The sequence below is a fragment of the Petaurus breviceps genome, unplaced genomic scaffold, assembly GCF_028583685.1.
Source record: "Petaurus breviceps papuanus isolate PSGF00001 unplaced genomic scaffold, PetGlider_PUasm1.0 91041, whole genome shotgun sequence".
Taxonomy (NCBI): Eukaryota; Metazoa; Chordata; class Mammalia; order Diprotodontia; family Petauridae; genus Petaurus; species Petaurus breviceps.
The window spans coordinates 41,849,943-41,874,881 of record NW_027187400.1 but is presented as its reverse complement, the minus strand read 5'-3'; the positions used below and the strand labels follow the sequence as shown (position 1 = coordinate 41,874,881).

Sequence of the window (24,939 nt, the reverse complement as noted above, 5' to 3'; positions counted from 1 at the left end):
CACACACACACACACACACACACACACACACACACACACACACACACGCAAGCCTCCTCTCACCTCCACCAACTGTTCCACGTGTCGGCTCAGGGTGGTCCTGTCGGGCTTGGGGGCTACTCCAGGAGCCCACTCTACTACAAGGGGTGCTTTGAAAGGGGAGGGGGGCTGCAGAAAAGGACAAAGAGGGAGACATTAGCCTGAAAGAGCCAGAGGGTTTAAATTTCAGAGGTTTAGGATGCTTCTGTGTGCATGTGTATGTGTGCGTATGGGGTGAGGTTTTTACCAGAGTCTTGGGGCATCGGGGCTCCCGGGCATAGGAAAGTTCATAAATCTCATCTTCTGTGTAGAACAGATCCAGGGACAGCTGAAGGAGAGAAGACAGAGCATCATAGACTGTGTCCTCCTGCCCATAGCTGAGCCCCTCAGGTCCCCCATCCCTGCTTCCTCAGACCCTACTCTGCCCACCCTCCTTCCTGTCCCTGCCTCCCTTCCTCTCTACCCCTCCCCCCGCCCCGCCCCCCAGCCTCATGCTTCCTTGAGACTCAGTGCTAGAAAAGACCTACATCCATGGAGAGGAAGGGATTTGCCCAAGATGGTGTGACAGAGCTAGGCCCAGGGGTTTTCCCCACTGCACCGTACCTCCAGCATTAGCCCCCCCTTCCTTTTTTTTTTTTTTAACACATTGTTTTCTTGTGCTAGTTCTGACCATATAGACAAGACCATTTGCATGGAAAGTAAGGGAGTTAATCTCCCTCCTTCACTTCTTTTTACTAGCAGGGAAACTGAGGTGAGGAAAGGGCAGAAGCCCTCAGATCTGCCACCCCAGTCTGCACCGTGAGCAGATGAAGTAGGTCTTCGCTGGCACTGCCAGGTGGCCTCTGGGCCTGGAGAGCCCTGAGCTCTTGCAGCCGAAGGTAGAGGCTGTTCAGCTTGGCCACGTGCAGCTGCCCATCAGGCAGGCGATCAGGCATCGCCTGGTGCAGCGAGACAAGGTCCTTCAGGTGGACGCCCAGGATGGGCAGGCGGAAGCCTGTGCAGCCAGCCCAGGCCCGGCGGTAGAGAGCATAATTGTTGTGGGAGCTGAGGAGTTCCGTCAGCTCCAGCAGGGTCTGAAATGTTGGAGGAGAAAGAAGCAGAGAAAAGGAAAGTGGACAGGACAAGATGGTGTGGCAAGGATAGAGCTGGGAGAATCCAATCCCCTAGTCCTGAACACCCAGAAAGGACCCTCAGGGACCACCCACATCCTTTTACTAAGGGGGAAACTGAGGCCAGGAGAGGGAAAAGGATCCCATCCCCTGGCCTTGAGGACCCAGGAAGGACCCTCGGGGACCACCCACATCCTTTAAGGGGGAAACTGAAGCCAGGAGAGGGCAAAGGATCCCATCCCCTGGCCTTGAGGACCCAGGAAGGACCCTCGGGGACCACCCACATCCTGTTACTAAGGGAAAACTGAGGCCAGGAGAGGGGAAAGGATCCTATCCCCTGGCCTTGAGGACCCAGGAAGGACCCTCGGGGACCACCCACATCCTGTTACTAAGGGGAAACTGAGGCCAGGAGAGGGGAAAGGATCCTATCCCCTGGCCTTGGGGACCCAGGAAGGACCCTCAGAGACCACCCCCATCCTTTTACTAAGGGGAAACTGAGGCTAGGAGAGGGGAAAGGGCTAGGCCAAATTGCTCAGTGAATTAGGAGCAGTTGGGAAACAAAAAAGGATAGAGAGGGGAGGCGCCCCCCCCCAGGCTCTTTGCAGAACAGATTAGGGAGGCCAGGGGCCCACAGGTCAAGCATTTTGTACTTGGGGAGCAGGGTCTGGCTGGCTCACCTTGGTGCTGTCAGGGCTCAGGTGTGCGTGGGAATCCTTGAGCCGGGAGATGGCGCTGTGACACAGGCCTCCAGTCACCGCCATGAGCGTGTTAAAATTCTGCAGCTGCCGCAGCCTCTAAAAAAAGGAGAAAAAGTGTCACGTAGATGGGCACCAACTGGGGGTGGGGGAAGAGTCAGGTCCCCGTGTATAGACAGGATGGGGGAGCCAGGCAGGTATTTGTGGGAGCCACACAGATGTGTGTATGGGGGGTGTGGGGAGAGTCTAGTCTGCCCCTTTCCCTATTGTGGGAAGTATACTAGATTTGGAAAGAAGTGAATCTGGGTTCAAATCCAACCTCAGATACTAGTTGTGTGACTCTGAGCAAATCACTTAACCCCTGTTTGCCTCAGTTTCCTCACTGGTTAAATGAGCTAGAGAAGGACATGGCAAACCATTCCAGTATCTTTGCCAAGAAAACCCCATAGACAATGTCCAGGGGGTCACATAGAGTTGAATGTGACTGAACAACACAACGAATAGTCTAACATTGCCTCTGGGTCACTTGCATGACCAAGTGTGACAGTCACCTGTGTGGTTTTGGCCAGACTTCCTCTCTCTTGGCCTCAGTTTCCTCATTTGTAAAATGAGGGAATTAGAGTAGATGGTATCCCACCCCACCCCCCAGTGATTCTCTGGACCCTTGTTATAGAGTTAGATGGGGCTGGGGGCAACAGGAAGTCTAAAGCACCTAGACTCAGGCATCTGAGGGATGGCTCCAACATCTGGCTCTTGGCCCAAAGCCTTGGGGAGATGGAGCTGGGCCCTGGCCTGCTGCTACTTTGGAGAACAGAAGCCATGAAATACCATAGGGTAACTGGGGATCCCGGCCTCACCTGGGCCACATGGATGAACTTGTCCAGCACCTGACCTCTCTGAGATGGGCTGGGCCGGCTCAGGACCATGACCTGTACCCATCTGGACACACTGTTGGTGAGTCCAACAGAGCCCTCCAGGGCCAGGCAGCCTCGTACTGATCCATGGAGGACATAGCCGCGTAGATCCTGAGGCTGCAGAGAGGGGAGAGATGCTCAGTATTGTCCTGAACCTAGGCCACATGCACAAAGCTGCCCCAAAGGCTCAAAAGTAGGGGAGAGGGGCACTTTCTATCAGCCCCTCTTCACAGTCCTGTCTCAGGACATAAGCATTGCAACCACTACCCCTCTCCCCAGTCCTAACCCCCCAAGGACCTCCATAGGTAGGTCTCGAGGTACAAGAATCCAAGTCACCAGAGCTGTCTTAGGTCCCAAGCCCTGACCACTGGACTTCCTGTCTCTCATCCCAGCTCAGTCTCAGACACAAGTTTTCATCTAGGCCTTTGACTATGACATCTGGACCAAATTCCTGACCCTCTCACAGTCCCTCATTTCCAGGAGACAAAGCACCTGGCTCCCATATCTTCTCCCCTGACAGGACTAGCTCAAGACCTAATCACCTGCCCCCCATCCCAAGTCTCTACCTCCCTCTCAGTCAAGTCTTAGGTCTCAAGTATCCAAATCATTTCTTCATTCAACAAATGTTTGGATACAAAGGGACCTAGTTCTTGCCTTCTAGAATTTTGTTAAACCTGCTCCCCTCTGCCTCTGCCCCCAGTTCCTCCTTAGAGCCTGAGTCCTGGGACCACCCAGGACTGACCACTGGAAGCCCTCATTTCTTATCCCCAGCCCTGACAGCTAGCTAACTTCCCTCCTCCCCCCACTCAAAGCTTTGTTTCAGGATGAAAGCATCCAGGGCCTCCAACCCTGACTTCAGGACCTCTCTGTCTCTGCCCCATAATAGGTTTTCTCAAGGTCTGTGTGAACAGGTCAAGGGTCCCTCTCCTTCTCTCTCCCTCCTCCCAACACTCATCCATCCATAGGACTTCACCGTGATGGCCCGGAAAGCCCTGAACTCTAGGTCCGTGAGGTGTTCCGCTAGCTCCCCTGTCTGCAGGTGGTCAAAGATAAGTGATACCTTGCGTTTCTTCCCCAGCCCTGGGCTGGTGGGTGTGGGGAGGGGTCCCTCTGGGGGGCTCAGGCTGAGGAAGCAAAAGGGGTAGATGATTCAGAGAGAAGGGACGTAAGGGAGAGATGACCAAAAAAAGAGGGGGAAGGGGAACTGCAGATAGGGACTGGGGCATCAGAAGGAGAGAATGGACAATGACAAATCCCTCACCTCCCAGTGGAGGTCCCTAGGCATTTCTGGGCTGCATTGCCCTCCTGCTCCACCAATTCCCAGAAACTGCTGATGATTTCATCAAGGTGGGGTTCCAGGTGCAGGGCTTCAGGGTATTGGCCCATCCAATACCTGTGGGAGAGGGTAAGGGGAGGAGGTCAAATCTGGGGGATCTCTGGGAGGGAGGCAGAGGGCGTTTCTGGGAGCTGGCAATGTGGGTTATAGGATTTTCTGCTGCCTGGAAGGCTCATTTAGTCTGTTCACATTTATTTGACAGGTGAGGAAAGTAAGGGCCAGAGGCTTAAAGATGGAGAATCTTGGGGTGGGGGAGGTGTCCGTACCAGCTAATAGTCCTGTTGGCTGCCTCTCCGGGCAAGGTTAGAGCTGTGTCTAGTGAAGCAGGCTCTGTGCTAAGGCATGTTGGGGGAGTTGTCTGTGATTGGGGTTATATCCAGTGGCCAGAGTCTGCCCTGAGTCCTGGGGTAGAGGAAAGAAGGAGTCCTCACCTGACTAGGTTACAGATCTGCAGCCGTCTCTGCTCTTGTCGGTCTCCTTTAGCCTCCTGGTACGTAGGTCTGTTAAGGGTCTTCCCAAGGCAGCTTCCACCTTCCACCCCTCTCCCTCCCCTCAGTCGTGGCCACCCCACACCTCCCTTTACACTTCTCTCACTCCTGCTCCCCTGGAGGATATATGCTGAGCAGACGCTGGGCAAGATCAGCTGAGGACAGCACCCAGCTGTGCATGGTCAAGGCCATGTTGAGCATGTGGTCCCCTCGGCACAGTCCACCAGCCGTGTCTGTGTCAGAGGCAAGAAGGACAGGGTTGGGGATAGCAGAAGAACACAAGGCATCTTCTGGAGATGAAGGGAGGGGCACTATCCTTAGAGATCATTGCCAAGTCCCATCTTTCATTGTTTAAGTGGGGACACTAAGGTCCAGAGAGGAACTGGACTTGCCATTGGCCACATGGTGAGTTAGACTAGAATCCAGGTTTTCTGACTTTGAATCCAAGGGACTGTCCATCAACTCACACTTTCATCAGAGGGACAGGTCAGAGGTCAGAGGACTAGGAGTTGTAGAGTTAGTAACTGACAGTCAAGAGTCAGTGGTCATTAACAACAACATTAACAATAAAAGCTAACATTTCCATAGTGCTTTCTGTGTGCCAGCCACTGCATCAAGTATTTTACAATTATTATCTCCTTTGGTCCTGATAATAACCCTGGGAGGTAGGTGTGATTATTATCCCCATTTTACAGATGAGGAGCCTGAGGAAAACAAAGGTTAATTGACTTGCCCAGGATCACACACAACATGAACAAAGGTCTTCCTGACTCCAGGCCCATGCTCTGTGGCACCATCTGGTGGCCTGGTTAGAGGACAGGTATGGGAGGGAGGACTGTAGGGAGGGGGTGTTTGCAGTGCAGTGCTGGGGACTCACCAAAGGAATGGATGCATTTTTCCAGTAATTCATCCAGGCTGCAGCCTCTGCTGAAGGGTCCCAGTGTCATGGAGGCCATGACCTTGCTGATCTCCCGGGGGCTGGGGCAAGTCATGTGCCTCCGGCCCTGGCGGGCCCTTCCCCGGCTGGGTGCAGTTCCCAAGCATTCCAAGTGACCCTTCCTGCAGGCAGAACCCCACTGTTACAGCACCTCCTTCTCTCTCCATCATTCTAGGCGGAGCTCAGGGTGTCTCCTAAGCCCTGCCTCCATTGCACAGGTCCGTGTTGCTCCAGGCATCACTTCCTTCAGGCAGACTCTCAAGATTGCACCCCACCCCCACACACAACCCAGGATCCCCCCCCCAACTATTATGAATAGAGTCCTCAGATAGTGTGAGACTTGGTGGTCTAGATGTTTCATTTGCCAGTCTCCCCTTTAGCAGGATTCCAGGCATTTGGGCTGCCAGCTTGGGGAATGGGGAAGAGGGAGTATTCAGTCAGACTCCAGGCTCCTCTGAGCTGGACTGGGTCCCTCAGGCTGAGATAGCTTCAAGGAAAGGTTAAAAATAAACCTTCCAGCATGGGACAGAGGAACCTCTGGGGAACTCGGGGGAGGGAGAGAAGGGGGGGGGAATGGGACCCAGGGATAAGGGGAGCATATAAGACCCAACATGGAGAGGGAGACAGAAAAGGACAAAAAGGAAAAAAAGTGCAAATCTAGAGAGGTCAGAAAAGGAGAGAATAGATGTAGAAGGAAGGGGGGGGGGGGCAGAAACACAAGGCAAATAATGAAAAAAGAGATAGTTATGGAGAGTGATCACAGAATGTTAAAGCTGCCACAAATTGCCTAAACCAAATTTGTCGTTTTACAGATCATGAAACTGAGACCCAGAGAGAAAGAAGGTCTTTGGCCATAATGGGGCTGAGCTAGGATTTAAATTCAGGTCTCTGGGGGCCAAAAAAAAGGAAAGATGAACCAGAGGAAGAGGAAATATTCACAAGGTTTCTCTTACACATGAATCCAAATTGGTAAAAGCCTCTGAGGCTTCCAGTCAGTGCACAGCTCCTCCTATCCCCACCCCAAGTCCTAGGGTGTAAAGACCTGGGAGTGGCCCAGAATCTCAGCTCCTTCCCCTTCCCCTGCCTGGCTCCCCCACTTCCTCCAGCAGAAGGGGAAGTGCTGAAGTCCTTTCCTTGTTCTGAAACCCACTTCTACCCCCCTTCTCTCATTGCTGCCCTTCTCTTACCTGTTTTCAGGGAGGTCTTTCTCTGTCACTGGTCCTGGCCCATCTCCCTCAGAGGAGAGCAGAGCCCTCATAAAATTAGGGGTCAAGAGACCCAGCCAGCCCAAGCTCTGTGTATCATACTCCTTGAGGTTCCAAGGGAAACCTGGAGTTTCTAGGCCTGGGGGGAGCCCTAGAGACCCAGTATGCTAGACTCTTCTCTTGCCCTACCCCTTGGGATATAGTTGTTTTCCAGGAGTAAAGGAGACTATTTTGGGGGCATCCTTGGGTGTGGGGGTGGGGTGGGAAGGAAGCAGGCAGAGAGAGACAAACATACCAACACAGACAGATGGATATGAATGACATAGAGTGATAATAATAACAACTCTCATTTCTAAAATGACATCAGGGTCATAAAGGGCAAAGTACAAATATCATCCTCATGTTACAGGAAAGGAAACTGAGGTCTAGAGAATTTATATGACTTCTCTAAGTTCATATAGCTGGTATGAGATAGGATTTTAATAAAAGGACTTAGAGGTTGAAGCTGCCTTAGAGCTCATCAAGTCTAACCTCCTCGTTAGAGACAGAGATAGAAATGCAGATAGAGATAGATAGATGGAGAGATAAAGAGAGAGAGGGATCTTTTGTTTCTGTATCACCTTCATTCCCCTCCCCACAGAATCTTCCTTTATAGCAAAGATAAGAAAGAGAAGAGAAAAAGCAATTCCACCAAACAAATCATGAAGCAACCATGCCTGGCCATATATGAAGTAATACACACCCTTAGGCTCCCACCTCTACACTGAATCAACCATCATGATCAAGTGGAAAGAGATGGAGATTTGAAGTAAGAAGATCTGTTTAAATCCCAGATACATTACCACCTGTGTAACAGCTAACTTCTTAACTTCTTGGGACCTCAGTTTCCTCACCTGTAAAATGAGGAGGCTGAACCAAATGATGTTTAAGGTCCCTTCTAGGTCTGCAATTCCTCATTTTACAGATAAGGAAACTGAGGCCCCAAGAGATGACATGATGAGCTCAAGAAGAAGGTAAGAGGCTTGAGTCTGAGTCCCCCTCTCCTTTTTTTCTAGGTCTAGGGATCTTTTCATTACATCACAAGCATACAGTATGAGCTAAGTGTGTGTGTGTCTCTCACACACAGAGTAATACAGCCGCACGCAGAGACAGGTGGTATCACAGCCACAATGTGACACTAAGAGAGAGGGTTATAAATAACAGTGTTACAAGAGATACAGAATGACACAGTGTTACATAGAGGTACACACAGAGAGACCCAAAGATTCTTCAGATGTTGCAGAAAGATACAAACACACAGAGACCCGTGTTTATACATGTATATAGGCAGTGGCAAGGGATAGAGACACAAAGTTATATATGGAGAGAGCATTACAACATTATACATAGTTACAGAGACATAGAGATACAAAGCTCTATACGGAAACAGTTATATTGGCACTTTTAGTGTTCCACAGACAGATACAAAGTTATACTGGAGGCATGAGTTACAATGTTATAGAGATAGGAACAGAAAGTTGCACTTGGAGACTGTTACAATATTGAACATAGTTGCAAAGAGTTCTAGAGTTATACCTAGTTACATTGTTACATATGCAGGGCCACTCAGGCACAAGAATACATAGGTTCCTTGACATTGATCATTTTGGCATCAGCTGGTACCTTAGTGATCATTTCAGCCACCCCCTTTCTTTTTATGGGGGAGAAAACTGAAGGGCAGAAAAGGAGAACGCTTTGCCCGAGATCACAGTGGGCCAACCCACACGTACTGCACCCCAGCCTGCAGCCTAGAGGAAGAGAAGTCTTGGTGAGACCCAGGTCTCTTGTCTCTTCCTCCCACCCCACTTTGGATTGATCCCCCCAAAAAAAATGACTTGAAGAGCTCCTTCTTCCCTAAGGGAAGGGAAGACTGGAATGTGCTTAGAATATAAAGCATAGAGTGTCAGAGCTGGGAGTTCTGAAAGGAGTTGGAAAAATCTTAGAATAGAGAATGTCAGAACTGAGAGACAATATCCGAGCTAGAACCTTTCCTTAGAACATAGAATCATAGCACTAGAAGGGACTTAAGAGAGAATCTCAGAACGAGGAGGTTCCTTAAGCATCCAATTTAACCCTCTCTTCCTCAACTTTCCCTTAGGGATTCAAGACCCTAAACTTCCAGGCATCCCAGTTCTCTACTTATCCTTAGCTAGATCACTTCCCTCCCATCCATCCTCCCTATAATCCCCCCACCCCCAATATGAGACAGATATAAAGAGAATGGGAGGGGCCTGGAGAACAGGAGGAAGGGAGTCGGTAAGGAAGGAGGGGCAGGGGCCAGGGGATCCCCTCACCTCTTGCTTTCTTTCCGGTTCATGTTGCCCCCTGGGGAGGGAGGGGGAGGAGGTCTAGGCTCCCAGATAGCCCAAGCTGGGTTGGGTGTCTCTGGGCCCCTCCCCCTCAGGGCCCCCTCACAGCTACTGGAGCCTGGACTTTTTTCCTCTCAGTGAAAGAGGAACTGACCCCCTTCCCCCACTGCCTGTCAGAAAGAGAGGAAGAGACACAGGGAGAGACCAGCCCTGGGTAGCCTGGGGGAGGGGGATCCTCTGAGGTTCCTGCACTGGCCCTCTAGCTCCACCTGGGTCTCTGTCTCCATCTCGCTGGGTATTTCAGTCCCTCTCTGTTTCTCTTGATATTTATCTTATCTCTATCTCTGCCTTTTTTTCCCTCTGTCAACCCCCATTATCTGTCTTAGATTCTCTTTTTATGCTCTGTCCCTTTCCCCCTGACTCTTTTTCATTCTGGACGAGACATCGACTTTACCACCTGCTTCTTACAAATGTTTTTCCAGCTCTCTCTATAGTAAATCCAGCTGTGCTTGAGGAAAAAGCAGATGTTGTTTCCCTCCCCCTTGAGGAGGCTAGTGGGGAGTGGAGGAACCAAAGTAGGCCCGGACCTCAAAGGATGTTGGAGATGCCTCCTCCTCACCCCAGAGAGGAAAGAATGAAAGGGATAGATGTAAAACATGATGACTGGAAGTGCTTGGAGATCCCAGGGGCTCCCCTCTTTCCTCTCCCATGACACAGCTGGGTAAATTGTGCAGATGTGCTGAGTGAGGAAGGAAACTGCTGGTTTCCTGAGTCTTTTGTTGGGGGAGGAGGGAGGGAAGTCGGTCAGGGTGATGTACCGAGGTTTCCTACACCTCCACACAACCCCAGTCTATTACCCACAATACCTAGTAGTATATTTGCATTAGAATACACACCTGTGCACTCAGTGGCTCAGCCCAGGTCATGTGCCCTGTCTCTGGTGGGTGGGGCAAGGGCTCAGTACCATGTAAATTATATGCAGATGAGGTGTGTGTGTGTGTGTGTGTATGTGTGTGAGTGTGTGTGTGCGCGCGCGAGCGTGTGTGTTATGCGAATCTATGCAAATATACATGTGTACCTCTAGGGGACTAGGGACTAGAACTGCAAAAGAGTGGGGAGAGAGACTAGCTGATACTTAAGGAATTTCTTCCTTTAAGAGACCTCAAATGTGGGGAACTGAGGGGGTTGGGCAATGGGGTAGCTGCCTAGTACCCAGCTGTCTAGAACTATCTCGGCTCCCAGCCTCAGCAGAGTTCCAGCCCAAGAGGGGAAAGAGGAGGGGCGGGGCTATAGGGTGAAGAGGGTGGGGCCAATGCATTCTCTCCGCCCCTCCAAAACTCAGAACCAATAGGAGCCGGGGGGCGGGCTCTAGGAGCCACACACCCCATTGCCCCCTTCAGAGTCCTTTTTCCAGTGCCATCTCTGTCCTCGCCTTCCCAGCCACCCTCTCCAAGCGTCCGGCCCCTCAGTCCCCCCCATCAGCTCCCCGGGCCCAGCTCCCCCAGACTCTCAGGCCCCAGTCCTAACCTCAGCTCCCTGGGATCATGGGGGATGGAGGGGAGGGCGAGGATGACGTCCAGTTTCTCCGAACTGTGAGTATCTCTGCCTCTGGGGTTTCTCTGTCTCTTAAGTTTCTTTGGGTCTTTTATCCAGCTCTACTTTTACTCTGCCACTATGGATCTCCTTGGGTCTTTGGCTGTGAAGCCCTCTTGCTTTCCTCAGGATCTGTTTGCTTGCGTCTCTGGTCCATCCCTCAGGTTCACTCTCCGTCTCTGAGGGTCTGTCTCTGTCACATCTTGGCACTTGTCTCTGCTTTCCTCTGGATGGTTGTCTCTGTCTCTCTTGGTCTCTGAATGTGTCTGGGTCCCTGTCTCATTGTCTAGGAGTAGGACCTAGAGGTGAGATGTATATAGAGGAAAATCCCGTTGGCCCTCCTGGATTTGGGGCGCGGGGGCGGGGGAAGCAATGCGAGGAAAGGAGTACTCTCTCCTCCGCCCTGGAAGGAGGGTGGTAACGCGTGGTGGCTGGTTAGACTGGGACCACAGCTCTGTATTAATGCCAATTTCCCTGTCGGCTTAATTTAGCTTCCCCCCCCCACCGGCCTCATTCTCCAATCCCTGGCTCTGACCCACTTAGAGTCCTGGGGTGAGGGGTGGAGAGGAGTCCTGGCTGGGGGAGCCGCTTGGAGCGGTTCTGACTGTCCTTGCTCCCGAGTTCTCCTCCCCCTCAGTACAGACCCTGAGGGTCTCTGCTGGAATCTGTCTCTCAGTGTTCCTTGGTATCTAGTTCTGTGTCTCTGACTGAGCCCCTCGTCCTCCCATCTCTGAATAGCCATCTCTCTGGGACTCAGTTCCTTCCTCTGGCAAAAAACGGGAATGGACTGATCCAGCTCTAACATGCCAAAGAGTCTACGTTCTGTCTTCTGAATCCTTCTGTCTCTGGGTTCTCTTCTGGTCTCCGTCCTTCTGTCTCTGGGTCTCTCATTGTCTCTGGGTCTCTCTCAATCTCTGCATGGCAGAGCCTGGTCAGGCCAGGGCGGGGGTGGAGATGGGAATTTGGGGGAACAGGTGTTCTGCCCAGAATAGCTGGGGCTGCTGGTGGGGACGGGGGCGGGGAGTCAGGGAGGAGAGGGAGGGGGAGGGGTGGGCATTCCAAGGCGGACGAGAGTCGAGGTACCCCTGCCTCCCGCAAACCACCCCCTACTCCCACTCCCTGGAGGCTAGCTTGAGTTTATTGGGGGTGATGGTGTGTCTTCTATACATCCCTTTATACCTCCAGGCTGGAAGCCCTATCTGTACTCCCTCCCCAGGGCTCATGAAAATGCTGACGGGGGCACCTTCTCAGCAGAAACCTAACCTTCCCTAAGCAGGAGAGGACGGGAGAAGGAAGGGTCCAATTTCTAGAAGGGGAGCAGTTGAGGGGGGACTGGGCAGGAGAGGAGTCAGGCGCTGTTTGGGGGGAGGGTAGAAGGCTGTGGAGTGAGAGACAGAGACAGCTGTGCATACCTGCCCCGCCCCCCCACCCCAGCAGGGCTTCGAGCCTCTCCAGAGCCCTAGCCTATTGGTACATTTCACAATCCCCGCTTCCCAGCAGCGGGCTCGGATTGGATGGCCAGCCCCACTCGGAAGCTTCTGATTGGTGTGTTTACAATCAGTCATACAAATCCTGCTAGGAGTAAGTGATGTCTATCTGGGAGGGATTTGAGAGACCTGAGAATCTAACCTCCCTAGCCAAAGACAAATGAATTGAACCATTCCAGGTCCTGGGTTCGAGATCTAATCTAGGACTGGAGGAGACCTTAGTGGCCATCTAGACCAACCCCCTCGTTTTACAGACGAAGAAACTGAGGGATAGGTGGAATGACTTGTCCAAGGTCACGGTGGCTAACAAGTGATAGAAGAGGGATTTGAACCCAGGCCTTCAGACTCTAAAGCCAGCGCTTAACTCCTTTCCATTCTGCAGTACCTCACCAAATACCCCTCTTTCTCTATTTTTGCCCAGTTCCACACCCAGGCCACAGTTCTTCGAGGAATCCTGGGCTGGAGGCTAGAGGCAAGGGGGTAGTCCTGGCTGAGGGAGCCCGGAGCTCTGAGTGCTCTGGCCTGGCCAGTTCCTCCCCTCAGCACAAGCCCTAAGGGTCTCTCTGTTGGAGTCTGGAGAGCCCTGGTGAGAGCCTGCTGTTTGTTCTTCCTGCTCTCCCTTCTCCCCATTCCATCAATTCATGGCTATCAAACAGTTATTTCTAAAGCACTGGTCTGACCCTGCTCAAGAAGCCACAATGGCTCCCTTCTTTCTTTGGACTTTTAACGCCCTTCACATTATGACTCTAATCTATATTACTAGACTAGTTTCACATTATTTCTCCTTATGCTTTCTACATTCCAACCAAAATGTTCTACCTGGTGTTCCTTGTATGTGACATTTCATCTACCACCTCCAGGAGGTTGCTCAGGCTGTCCCCCCTGCCTGAGATTCCATTCCATCTTCTCTCACCTCCACCTGGTGGGATCCTTAACTCTCCTGCAGGAAGCCTTTCCTAATCTCCTCCATGGTTAGAGCATTCCCCACCACCAAAATATTGTGTATTTAAAGGATTAGACTGGAGGAACAGATTTCGGGCTAGAAAGGACTTTCTTATGCTTTTCAGTCCAATCGGAATTAATGTCATTTAATTTTTTTAATTCATGAAAATCTATTTTCTCTTCCTCCTGCCCTCTCCCAATGGAAAAGAACAAAAGAAAACCAAAGTTTCCATAATTCATATCCATGGTCAAGCAAAACATATTCCCCAACTTCAACTCTGCTTCCCAGATGAGGAAGCTAGGACCCAGAGATGTGACCTGCCCAAGGTCACACAGGCAATAAGGGGGATGGTAGGATCTGAACGCAGGTCCTCCTTCTATTTAAGCATAAGCAGAGTCTCCCTCAGTAGAACATGAACTTCTTGAGGCCAGGGACCTTTTATATCTACATTTGTCCCCAGCACCCAGCATAGTCCCTGGCCCTAAATAAAGGTTTTTAAAATATAACTTCATTGAATTCTCATTTTACAAAGGAGGAAATTTAAGCCCAGAGAGGTTAAAGGATTTTCCCAAGGCCACACAGGTCCTCCAGTAGCACATCCCATGCTTTTGTCCGTAAACCACTTATACAGGAGGAATGGGGCTCCATAGATAAAACCAGGCAGGCAAGTGGGTGTATCAGAGCCAAACTGGAGAAAGGAGTGTATGGCTTGGAGAGACACCAGAGTCCAGGTGGAAGGAAGGAAGCTGGCATGTGGGAGGGATAAGAAGGACCAGAATGGGGCAAATTTCCCTAGCAGAAATTATTGGTGACTAAGCATCCTCTTCCCTTTCCCCTGGGGTTCAGAGTAAGAGGTTTGGGGAGGGTGTTTCAGAAGGGTGGGTAGAAATTTCTGCTTGAGCAGGCAAATAGGAGACTTGGGATCTCTACATTGATAGGCTACTTCTGTGAAATTATTTGAGGTCTTAAGAAGGGGCAGGGAGAGAGTAGCCAGGATGAAAGACTGGGGATCTCAGAGTGGGAAGTTTGTGATTACTTAGGGGTGAGACAAAGAGTTTCAGGAGTGAGTGGGAGATTTGGGGTTTCCAAACTGGGTCTGAGAAACCCTGAGTATGAGGGTCTAGGGCAGCTAGGTAGCATGACTGGGCCTGGAGTCAGTTTAGACCTGAGTTCAAATCCAGATTTAGACACTCACTAGCTATGTGACCCTTAGCAAATCACTTAACCCTGTTTCCCTCAGTTTCCTCATCTGTAAAATGATCTGAAGAAAGAAGTGGCAAACCACTCCAGTACCTCTGCTAAGAGAACCCCAAATGGGGTCATGGAAAGTTGGACACAACTGAAAGGACTGAGCCACATGAGGGTTTGGGGTTTCAGGGTGAGAACAGAGTGTAGGATTTGGAATTAGGAAGATCTGGGTTCAAATTCTGCTTCAGCCATTTACTAACTGTGAGATGTTGGTTAAGGCTTTCCTTTTTGGCTTTCAGTTTCCTCATCTGTAAATTAAGGGGCTTAAACTTGAAAACTTCTAAGACCCCCTTCAGATCTAAATCTATGAGCTTATATCTCAGAGGGAATATTGGGATCCAGCCTGGGTAAACTGGGGGTTCAGTGGGAGGGTTAGGGTTTTAAGAGAGGAGTTCTTAAGCTCTCGGTAGGTATGTGGTGGGGTGAGATTCCTGCCTGGGAGGCTTCAAATGGAAGTAAACCCCTGGAGAGCAGGGATCATCCTGGGTTTTGTCTTTATATCTCCTCTGCCTAGTAGATTGTTCCTTGTTGATTGGGCACCAAAAGGTTTGGGACTTCACCGTCAGGATATGGAGTCTCGGGGTGAAGGGAGAGGTTTTAGTCTCCAAGGGAAGAAGTCTTAGCCGGTGTCTCCCTTCCTTTCTCCCCACCCCCAGGAGGATGAGGTCGTCTTGCAATGCAGCGCTACCACCCTCAAGGAACAGATCAAGCTCTGCCTGGCTGCAGAGGGGTTTGGAAACCGCCTCTGTTTCTTGGAGCCCACTAGCAATGCACAGGTCAGTGGGCTAATGGGGTGCTATGGGTGGAGAGGGCAGCAAAGTAGGGAATGGGGAGGATAATTAAGAGAGGGAGCCCCCTCAGCCATATCCTCTCCCCTCTGCCCCACCATGGGGCTCAGGGGCTTCCTGGGACAGAGCCCTGAGACAGCCTGACAACCCTTCTCACTCCCCTCTCTGGCATTCATGTGCCCCGCCCAGAACGTACCCCCTGATTTGGCTGTGTGCTGTTTCATGCTGGAGCAATCTCTCTCTGTGCGAGCCCTGCAGGAGATGCTGGCCAACACCGTGGAGGCTGGCACTGAGGTGAGCCCAGGGTCAGGGTCAGTGGCAGGAGGGGACACTGAGGCCTAGTGTGAAAAGGGACAGTAGCATGGAGGCTTCTGGGAGTCTGAGGAAGAATCAAGATGAGAAGAGACAGAAATGGGAAAGCACATGTCAGGAGGACAGACACAGGAGAGGAGGTCCTAGGGGGAGCCGAGTGAGGTGGAGATAGGAAAGAAAAGGGGTGAGGACCTAGAGGAGGAAGGGACCAAGATAAGCAGTCAGCGAGACTTTGCTTGAAGACCCTCAAGGATGGAGAGCTCACTACCTGCCAAGGCAGCTCCATCCCGCTTGGAATCAGGTCTTCTCATTAGGATACTCTTCCTGAATCCAAGCTTAGATTGGCCCTCTGCAGCTTTCATCCATGGCTCCCTGTTCTGTTCTCTGGGGTCCATCAGAATAAGTTTAATACCCACTTCACAAAGCACCCCTTCAAATACTTGAAGACAGTTATCATGTCTCCTCTGAGCCTTCTCTTCTCCATTCTAAACATCCCCAGGTCCTTCAACTGATCCTCCCATGACAGGATCTCAGGTCCTTTCCCCCTCCTGGGTACTCCCCTATGGCCACTCACCAGCTTATCAAGGTTATTCCTAACAGGGGTCCCCCAGACTGGCACACACTCCTCCTCAGATGTGATCTTACCAGGGCAGAGTTCAGTGGAACTTGCAGCTCCCTCATCCTCAACACTGTGCTTTTCTTGATACAGTCCAAGACTAAACTTTGTTGTCAAATCACACCATTGATTCATAGTGAACTTGTGGTACACTAAGGACCCTAGATCTTTTCTTCAGATGAACTGCTGTATAACCTTGCCTCTGTGATCTTAGGAACAGATATCACAGGAGAAACTGAGAGACAGGGTATCATAGGAAATAGACCTGAGAAATCATAAGGGGAACTACTCTGGGGGATGATAGGAGATGGGGAGTCAGAAGGTATCTGGGGGTCAGCAGGAAAAGAGACATTGGGAAGTAACTGGGCAGGAGGGGATCCAGGGGAGAGGAGGAATTACAGGAAAGGCCAAGACGCCCAAGGAAAGTCAGCCAATTGGGTTGCGAGGTGAGGTGATGGTGGCAGTGGGGGGGGGGTTGTGAGGGTACTATACATCTCTACTACCTCTGCCCTTTGTTCAGTTTTCTCCAAGTAGAGGAATATGGGGATGGGTGGGAATGGGGATTTCTGGTCCTAGCATTTCCTGACGAGCTTTCACCATTTCATCTGCTTCTTTTCTACCCCCACCCACCTCACCCTACAGACCCTCAATTTGGATAAGTGGGTATGTCCCGCCTGTGGGTGTAAGCCATCTGGCCCCATCCCCATTCCCCAGTTTTTTGACCCATACTCTCAGGGGCTCAATGGGGTCGGCACAGCATGTTTCCCTTGACATAAATCCCCATTGCTCCCTCTGGGGCTGGGAAGCCGAGGAGGTAAGGGGGGGGAGTGGGGCCACTTCTTGTTTCGGTGGCCTCCCTGTCCTCTCTGCCCACGTCTGCTCTTCCCTGATATCACCCCCACTCTTCTTCCTTCCCCAGTGCCATGGGATCTTCTATCCTTCACTGCATGGTTCTTTCTTCCTCCATCCCAGTCCTGAGTGTGGGCCAGGGGAGGGGCATGGAGCAGGGTGGACAGGGAGTTCAGGAACCTTAGACTGTCCTGTGTGGATGATAAGGACACCACTCCCACGGCCCGTGTGATAATACAGGCATCATATATTCCTAGGTCTTATTATATGGCCCATGTGATATGGGATATGACCAGAACTGCAACTAGGGCAGAGAGATGGGACTTTGTCCCAGGGTGACAAATATGAAGGGTCATGACTGTAGAGAGCATTTGCAGCCTTTATCAGCAAAGAAAATGTAGAATATTGTGCCTATTTAATGATAATAACCAGCTAAACTAGGCGGCTCCCAATTGGAGGAAGGACTAGACCCACCTCACCCCTAGCATTGTACTTTCCTCCCTCTTTTCTCTGGTTGGGAATACCTGTCCCAGGTATCAACATTTCCTAGTTGTGGCTCTGGGTCTGACCCAGTCACATGACCTGTGTGAGGCCAGTGTGGCATTAGTGCTCAACATTCAACTCGTACACCATGGAACTGACCTAGGTCTGTGTGATGACAAAGTGGGGGGGTGGCGGTATGAAACCCAATCATGTGGCCTCTGAGAAGGCCAGGCATGACTTGACCATGATGTTATAATGAGGCATGATGTTATAACATATCACTTACCCCCAACCTGCCCTTCTTCCTTAGCCCTGTGAGAATGAGGCATGATCAAAGCCCCAGGCACAGGAAGAAAGTGTGTGTACATGTGTATGTACACACATTTGTGTATGTTCTGCCCTCCCCTCCCCCCCAGTAAACCTGGGACCATACCCTAAAGGGGGCTGGGGGATACAGAAATGTGAGCCTGGTTCCCAACAAGAGGCAGGCTATCAGCCCAGTTGCAGTGGTGGTGAGAGTCATTGGAGACCCAGGTGGGAACAAAGGCGGCAGTACAGTACCACGGACTGAACATTTCCATCCCCCAGCCCTGGACCCAAGTCTTGGCTTTCCCCACAGATTGCCTGTGTGACTTTATCTTCTCTGGGATGAAGGGGTGATAGTTTCGAGGGCAAGGAAAGGCAGGACTTGGGGTTCTAGAGTGGGTGGGGGAGCCCTGTGTGCTTACAGAGATTTACCCCACAGTCATCTCAGGGCGGGGGACACCGGACCCTTCTCTATGGCCACGCCATCTTACTCCGGCATGCCCACAGCCGAATGGTAAGTTATTAGGGATGGGAGTGGGGAGTTATGGAGAAAAGAGGCGGGAAGAAAGGGGAAGGGCTGAGGGAAGCCTTCATAAAAGACTGACTCCCCCATTTATTTCTCTCCTCCCTCCCCAGTACCTAAGCTGCCTCACAACATCCCGTTCTATGACTGACAAACTTGCCTTCGATGTGGGCCTGCAAGAAGATGCCACAGGTGTGGGAAGGGAGCTGGAGAGACCCCGGCAGGAGCAGGGGATTCTGGGAGGACACTGAAGAGCAGGGAGAGGCTGGGCAGGACTGATGGGGCTGGGGGAGAGGGGATGGCTCTGGGCAAAGAAGGGAGGTGGATGCAAGAGGAGACACTAGAGGAGAGGTGGGGCTGGGAGATACCCCCATGGTACAATCTGACTCCTCCCTGTCTCCTCCAGGGGAGGCCTGCTGGTGGACCATGCATCCAGCCTCAAAGCAGCGCTCTGAAGGGGAGAAGGTCCGGGTGGGGGATGACCTCATCCTCGTCAGTGTCTCTTCTGAACGATACCTGGTGAGAGGGCTGTGAGCCTTAGGGGACTGTGTCCAGTCCTTCCCATGCCCCTGATTGTTACTTAGATTTTATGTGTGCCTTTCCCTTTCTGGTCCATCCCTTCCCTGGTGCATCTCTCTCCTCTCTGGTCCCTCTCTCTTGTCTCCATGTCATCTCTTCCTACCTTTCCTGGCCCAAGTTAGGGGGCTATTCACCCTGGCTTCCTGACCCCTGGTTATCCAACCTCTGAATCTCACCAGTTTCCTTGTCAACCATCTCCTGAACCTTTGGGCATCTAACCCTTGCCCCTGGTTTGAGGACCTCTGGCTCCTGCCTTCCTTCCAGCACCTGTCCACAGCCAGTGGGGATCTCCAGGCTGATGCCTCTTTCATGCAAACCCTTTGGAACATGAACCCCATCTGTTCGGGATGTGAAGAAGGTAGGGGAATCCCGGAGATCCGCACACCAGCCAGAAACACGCAAACCTGCAACCTCTGCCACTTAGCTTCTCTGTTCCCTCCCCACAGGGTATGTGACGGGTGGCCACGTGCTCCGCCTGTTCCACGGTCACATGGATGAGTGTCTAACCATTTCTTCAGCTGACAGTGATGACCAGCGCAGGTCTGGCCATGATGGGGTGGGAGATCTGATGCCAGGGGAGTTAGGGAATGGGTATCAGGCAGGACCAGAATGAAATACTTGGGTATCTACGTGATTCAGGGTGGGAGAGGGCTAGAGGCCCAGACTCCAAGGACTCTAGTGGTGATGGGTAGACTTAGGATCTCCAGGAAAAGGGGCAGGGATGCCAGAGGGCCCAGGTATGGCCAAGCCTGGGGAGCCAACACTGGGTTCTAGTATGGTGATGGGACTGGGGGTCTGAACGTTAGGAAATCCAGACCTGGCAGGTCTTGGGGCCCAGATATTAGAGGCCCAGAAATGGAGTTTCTGTGGATTAAAGGTCTTGGGAACAGTAAGGGGGTGGGAGCCTGGATTCTGGGGCCTCGGACTAGTAGGATCTGGAGTCCCTTCTGATCTTCTTCTCCTCCTACTAGGCTGGTCCATTATGAAGGGGGTGCTGTGTGTACCCATGCCCGTTCCCTGTGGAGGCTGGAACCCCTGAGGATAAGGTAGAAGATGCTGACCGGACAAAAGGAAATGGGGTTGGGATGGACAGGGGTCTGGGGGGACTGTGAAAGTGACAAGGGATCCTGGGTGGAGTTCTGCGTCTGGAGAGAGGGGATTGAGGAGTCTCTGGACCTAACCCCATTACTGTCATCCCCTTCGACCACCCCAGCTGGAGCGGGAGCCACCTGCGCTGGGGCCAGCCCCTTCGTGTGCGACATGTAACTACAGGGCGGTACTTAGCACTGACAGAGGACCAAGGCCTGGTAGTGGTAGATGCCTCGAAGGCCGCCACCAAGGCAACAGCTTTCTGTTTCCGAATATCCAAGGTACCATATCATTGTGAATCTCCTTCTTCCTACAAACCATCCCCATGAAGACCCCTCCTGCAACCTTGTGGGCCCAAGCCTTGCAGGGACTGGCCTGCCTGGAAATCCTCTACCTCATTGTCTAACCTGGGACAAGGCCCTTGCTGTCACTGGACCTCAGTTTCCTTGTCTGTGAAATAAGGAGGGGGGCATGGCTAGAGGTTCTTAAGGCCCCTGCTAACTCTGATATCTTGGGATTCTCTGCCCTCTGGTCAGCTACAGTATTTGCTGGACCTAAAGTCAGGAAGCCCCAGGCTCAAATCCAGCCTCAGACCTTTGCTAGCTGTGTGATTCTGGGCAAGTCCCTTTGTCTCCCTAGATCAGTTTCTCCATCTATAAAATGAAGGGATAAGGAAATGGTCTCAGAGGTCCCTCCAAGTGAACCAGATCTGAGATTTGAAAGATAATAGAATAATCCCCAGGCCAAACACCTTGGAATTCCCCAAGCAGGCCCATGCCCTAAGGTCCCTCAATGTGTGTGCTCCCCCTCAGAGAAATCCTGACTCCTCTCCCTTTGCCCACATCCCTTACAACAGGAGAAACTGGACACAGCCCCAAAGCGAGATGTGGAAGGGATGGGCCCCCCTGAGATCAAGTATGGGGAGTCTTTATGCTTTGTCCAACATGTGGCCTCCGGCCTGTGGCTCACCTATGCAGCCCCTGACCCCAAGGCCTTGCGCCTGGGTCTGATGAAAAGGAAGGTAAAGCCCTCCGAGAGACTTTGGGGAGAGAGGTGGAAGCTGACTGAGAGTAGAATGGTGGGAGGGAGATGGAGAGAATAGCAGCAGAGAAAGTAAGAGAGGGAGGCAGAGGGAAAAGAGAGGGGGGGGGGGGAGAAGGAGGAGAGAAAGAGAGAGAGAAGACAGAGAAGAGAGAGACAAAGAGAGAGGCAGAGAAAAAGAGAGAGAGAGAGAAGACAGAGACAGAGAGAGAGAAGACAGAGAGAAAGAGAGACAGATGAGAGAGACAGAAGGCAGAGACTGAGAGGAGAGAGACAGGAGAGACAGAGAGAGACAGAGATAGAGAGACACAGACAGAGAGAGGAGAGAGAGAAACACAGAGAGAGAGAGATATCCCTGGACTTGTAGTCAGAGACCTGGATTTTGAATCTTGTCCCTGAGGATTGCTCCCTGTGTGACTATGCGCTTGTCAATAAACCTAGATGAACCTCACTTTATTCATCTGTGAAATGGGGTTCATGCCTATAGTACCTGCCTCAAAGGGCTATTCTAAGTTTTGAGGGAGAGAGTGCAGGTAAAGTACTTTGTAACCCATAGCTAAGAAACACACACATAAGGGGAGTGAGACAGGGAGAATACAGACTGTTACTGAGAGACAAAGGGATAGAAAGAAATAACTGGAGAGACCCAGGATGGTGAGAAGGTCTGGGAGGGGAGCAGAGTTGGGCTGGAGGCTCTGATCTCCCTCCACCCCTGCCTCCAGGCCATGCTGCACCAGGAAGGCCACATGGATGATGCCCTGTCCCTCACCCGGTGCCAGCTGGAGGAGTCCCAGGCGGCCCGGATGATTTACAGCACAGCTGGGCTGTACAACCAGTTCATCAAGTGAGTGGCTCCAGCCCCCACCCCACTGGGCCAAAGGGCCCAGGCTCCTGGCCTCTAGCCGGTGCTTTGCCTCACCTCCTACTTTTGGCTGCTGACCTCAAATCCAAGGTCCCTCATCTTGGTTCCTTGACCTTGACCCCAGACCCTCAATCTCTTTCCCCATCCTCAGACTTCTGACCTGTGACCTTTGACCCAGTTAATCTCTCCTGTCAATGCCCCTGCCACAGTGCTGACCCAGCATGCCTCTGGCCATGACCCTTGACCTCTATGAATTCCTGACCTTTGTCATCTCACCCCACCCTCTCATCCTGATTCCGTGGCTTCAGAGGTCTGGATAGTCTGAGTGGGAAGCCCAAGGGGGCCCCAGCACCAGGAGTGACACTGCCCATCGAGGGGGTCATCCTGAGCTTACAGGACCTCATCGGCTACTTCGAGCCTCCCTCAGAGGAGCTGCAGCACGAGGAGAAGCAGAGCAAATTACGGAGCCTCCGGAACCGCCAGAGTCTCTTCCAGGAAGAGGTGTGTGCAGATGAGTGTGCGTGTGTGTCCTCATTTGTGTGCATGTGTGTGCACTGCACATGCATGTTCTCATGTGCGCACATATGTGTATGTGCATCTCTGTGTGTGCACCACAAGAGAAAAGGGCTGAGCCTGAGGAAAAGAGCTGAGAGGAAACTTCTATGCAAACTGGTTACATTTGGAATAAGAGTAATAATAATAGCTAACATTCTGTAGCACCTACTGTGTGCCCAGTGTGTACTAAACACTCTCCAAGCACTATTTCATTTGATCTTCACAATGAGTCTGGGAAGCAGGTGCTATGATTGTCCCCATTTTACAGATGAGGAAATTGAGGCAGGCAGAATTTAAGTGACTTGCCCAGGGTCCCAGAGCTAGTCAGTGGCTGAAGCCAAATTTGAATTCAGGTCTTCCTGACTCCAAATGGGGCTCTCTATCCACTGTTTCAGCTAGCTGTCCACTCTAATTAAATCCCTACAATTTAGAGCTGGAAGGACGTCAAGAGATTACCTAGGACCATTTTATAGATGAGGGCCTGAGGCCTCTACAGAAGGAAGGGATTTGTCCAAAGTCACTTTTGACAAAATCATTCAAGTTTATGACCTTGTAATCTCACCAGATGACTCCTAACTGAGTGACTCCTGGCCTACAGCCCTTATGATCATGACCCCTAACCTTTGCTATAGATGGCACGATGGAGAGAGCACTGGGTTTGCAGTGAGGAAGATCTAAGTTCAAATCTGGCCTCAGACACTTACTAACTGTGTGACCCTGGGCAAGTTACTTCACCCTGTTTGCCTCAATTTCCTAGGCACTAGAAATGTAAAAACCAACCCTAAACAGAATAGGCTCTCCGCTTCTGAAAATAACATGTGACTGGAGGGATATGACAGATACACATCTGGGGAAACCCAAGACCATTTAAGGCAGGAGAGATCAGACAGCTGAAGCTGGGAGCAAAGGAGATCAGAAGGGCTCCCCCCAGGAGATGACAACTGAACTGAGTCTTGAATGAGGCCTCTGAGAGGCAGAAGTAAGGAGGGAGTCTCTGGAGGCAGAGCCTGTGCAAAGGCAGGGAGACTGGGGCTGGAATGGAGTGCAAAGTGAGTGATCTAAGTCTGGAAACATAAGTGGGAGCCAGACAAGAGAGGGCTCGAAGTGTAGGCTAAGGATTTTGTAACCTAGAAGCAATAGGGAACCACTGCAGATGTTTGAGGGAGGGGATAGCGTGCTCAGACTCGTGTCATGGGGAGGAGGATGGATGGAGGGCGGGGGAGACTTGAGGCAGACAGTCCAGTCAAGAGGCTGTTACAGTAGGTTAAATGAGAGGTGACAAGGGCCCCAGCTGAGGAGAGAGAACGGAACAGATGGGAGAAGCATGGAGACAGCTATAGCAACATTAGCAGCTGATTGGATATGGCCTGTGAGGGAGAATGAGGATGATTCTGAGGCTAACCTGGGAAAATGGTGGTGCATCACCAAGAATAGGGAAGTTTGGAGGGAGCATAGATGCTGAGTTCTATTTCAGTCAGGTTGAATTTGAGACAGAAATAGAAAGAATCTTAGAGCCCAGCCCCCTGAGAAGAGTCAAGGGCAGTCAGGAGACCTGAGTGCTAATCCCACCCCTACTCTCCTCTATTTGCTGTGGGCTCTCAAGCAAGGCTCTTTCCTACTCCAAGCCTCAGTTTCCCTTTATCTAAAATGGGAATGGACTTGATTGGTCTCCCTTCCTTCTGTACATCTTGGGAATGAGTGAGGAAGAGAGGAGGAAATAAAGAGTAAGCAGAAGAAAGGGGACTAGGGACCCTCTTGCTAGTCTCCATTTGCCTCCTACCCTTACCCTTTTCAGGGAATGCTGTCCTTGGTTCTGAACTGTATCGACCGTCTCAACGTCTACTCCACGGCTGCCCACTTTGCTGAGTTTGCAGGAGAGGAGGCAGCTGAGTCTTGGAAAGAGATTGTGAACTTACTCTATGAGCTTTTGGGTAAGAAACGCCCACCTGAGGTCACACAGTCCTAGGCTCTCTGTTTCTCAGCTCCTTCAGTTTCTCTTCTCTATCTCTGACCCTCACTCCAAATCCCTGTCCTATAAAGCCTGGTGTACCCAAGACCCCCATGGCTCCATGGGATATCAGAGATGCCTCTGATTTTGGAGTGTCCCAACCTCTGACTCTCCCCATCCTCAGCCTCTTTGATTCGAGGGAACCGTACCAATTGTGCCCTCTTCTCCCACAACCTTGACTGGCTCGTCAGCAAGTTGGATCGACTGGAGGCCTCTTCTGGTATGGGAACCTCAGGAGAAATGGACAAGGGGGAGGGTCACCTTCATGCAGGAGACCCACAGTGAGTCAGAGACAGACATTCAAGGAAATTCAGAAAGAAGAGACCCAGAGAAATAAAGAATAAGAGACAGGCAGTCATAAAGGGAGACTGAGACAAAGGAATTAAGAGCTGGAATGGACGCGAGGTCATCTAGTCCAGCCCCTTCATTTTACAGATGGGGAAACTGAGGTCCAAAGAGGATGGATAATGTGCCCAAGGCTATTGCTAGCAAGCAGGAGAATTAGGGACATGAATAAATGGAGAGACAGAGGGATCCTGAAATGAGACAGAGGAAGGGGGAGGGGGGAAAGACAGTGACAGGCAGT

General features: G+C 51.5%; 2 protein-coding genes across 5 annotated transcripts in view; one reads left to right on the top strand and one right to left on the bottom strand.

The window, feature by feature from the left end:
- Positions 1 to 11,517, bottom strand: part of RASGRP4 (RAS guanyl releasing protein 4) — a 13,635-nt gene extending 2,118 nt beyond the window's left edge. Inside the window, exons 1-11 of one of the 4 annotated variants that reach the window (XM_069078550.1) lie at positions 10,599 to 11,517; positions 5,459 to 5,640; positions 4,709 to 4,814; positions 4,525 to 4,587; positions 4,019 to 4,150; positions 3,731 to 3,881; positions 2,701 to 2,874; positions 1,826 to 1,942; positions 837 to 1,112; positions 287 to 367; positions 64 to 168 (exon numbers count right to left, since the gene is read on the bottom strand). In XM_069078550.1, the coding sequence (XP_068934651.1) occupies positions 64 to 168; positions 287 to 367; positions 837 to 1,112; positions 1,826 to 1,942; positions 2,701 to 2,874; positions 3,731 to 3,881; positions 4,019 to 4,150; positions 4,525 to 4,587; positions 4,709 to 4,814; positions 5,459 to 5,573 (1,320 nt within the window). In that variant the 5' untranslated portion in view covers positions 5,574 to 5,640; positions 10,599 to 11,517. The other 3 variants (XM_069078549.1, XM_069078548.1, XM_069078551.1) reach the window with 3 other exon arrangements.
- Positions 10,472 to 24,939, top strand: part of RYR1 (ryanodine receptor 1) — a 91,334-nt gene continuing 76,866 nt past the window's right edge. The window contains exons 1-16 of the mRNA XM_069078519.1: positions 10,472 to 10,663; positions 14,999 to 15,118; positions 15,320 to 15,424; positions 16,701 to 16,721; positions 18,136 to 18,210; positions 18,333 to 18,411; positions 18,626 to 18,738; positions 19,063 to 19,156; positions 19,245 to 19,338; positions 19,770 to 19,844; positions 20,012 to 20,168; positions 20,744 to 20,908; positions 21,651 to 21,772; positions 22,099 to 22,291; positions 24,141 to 24,276; positions 24,478 to 24,573. Of these exons, the coding sequence (XP_068934620.1) occupies positions 10,616 to 10,663; positions 14,999 to 15,118; positions 15,320 to 15,424; positions 16,701 to 16,721; positions 18,136 to 18,210; positions 18,333 to 18,411; positions 18,626 to 18,738; positions 19,063 to 19,156; positions 19,245 to 19,338; positions 19,770 to 19,844; positions 20,012 to 20,168; positions 20,744 to 20,908; positions 21,651 to 21,772; positions 22,099 to 22,291; positions 24,141 to 24,276; positions 24,478 to 24,573 (1,693 nt within the window). The 5' untranslated portion in view covers positions 10,472 to 10,615. The remainder of the gene's footprint in view (positions 10,664 to 14,998; positions 15,119 to 15,319; positions 15,425 to 16,700; positions 16,722 to 18,135; positions 18,211 to 18,332; positions 18,412 to 18,625; positions 18,739 to 19,062; positions 19,157 to 19,244; positions 19,339 to 19,769; positions 19,845 to 20,011; positions 20,169 to 20,743; positions 20,909 to 21,650; positions 21,773 to 22,098; positions 22,292 to 24,140; positions 24,277 to 24,477; positions 24,574 to 24,939) is intronic.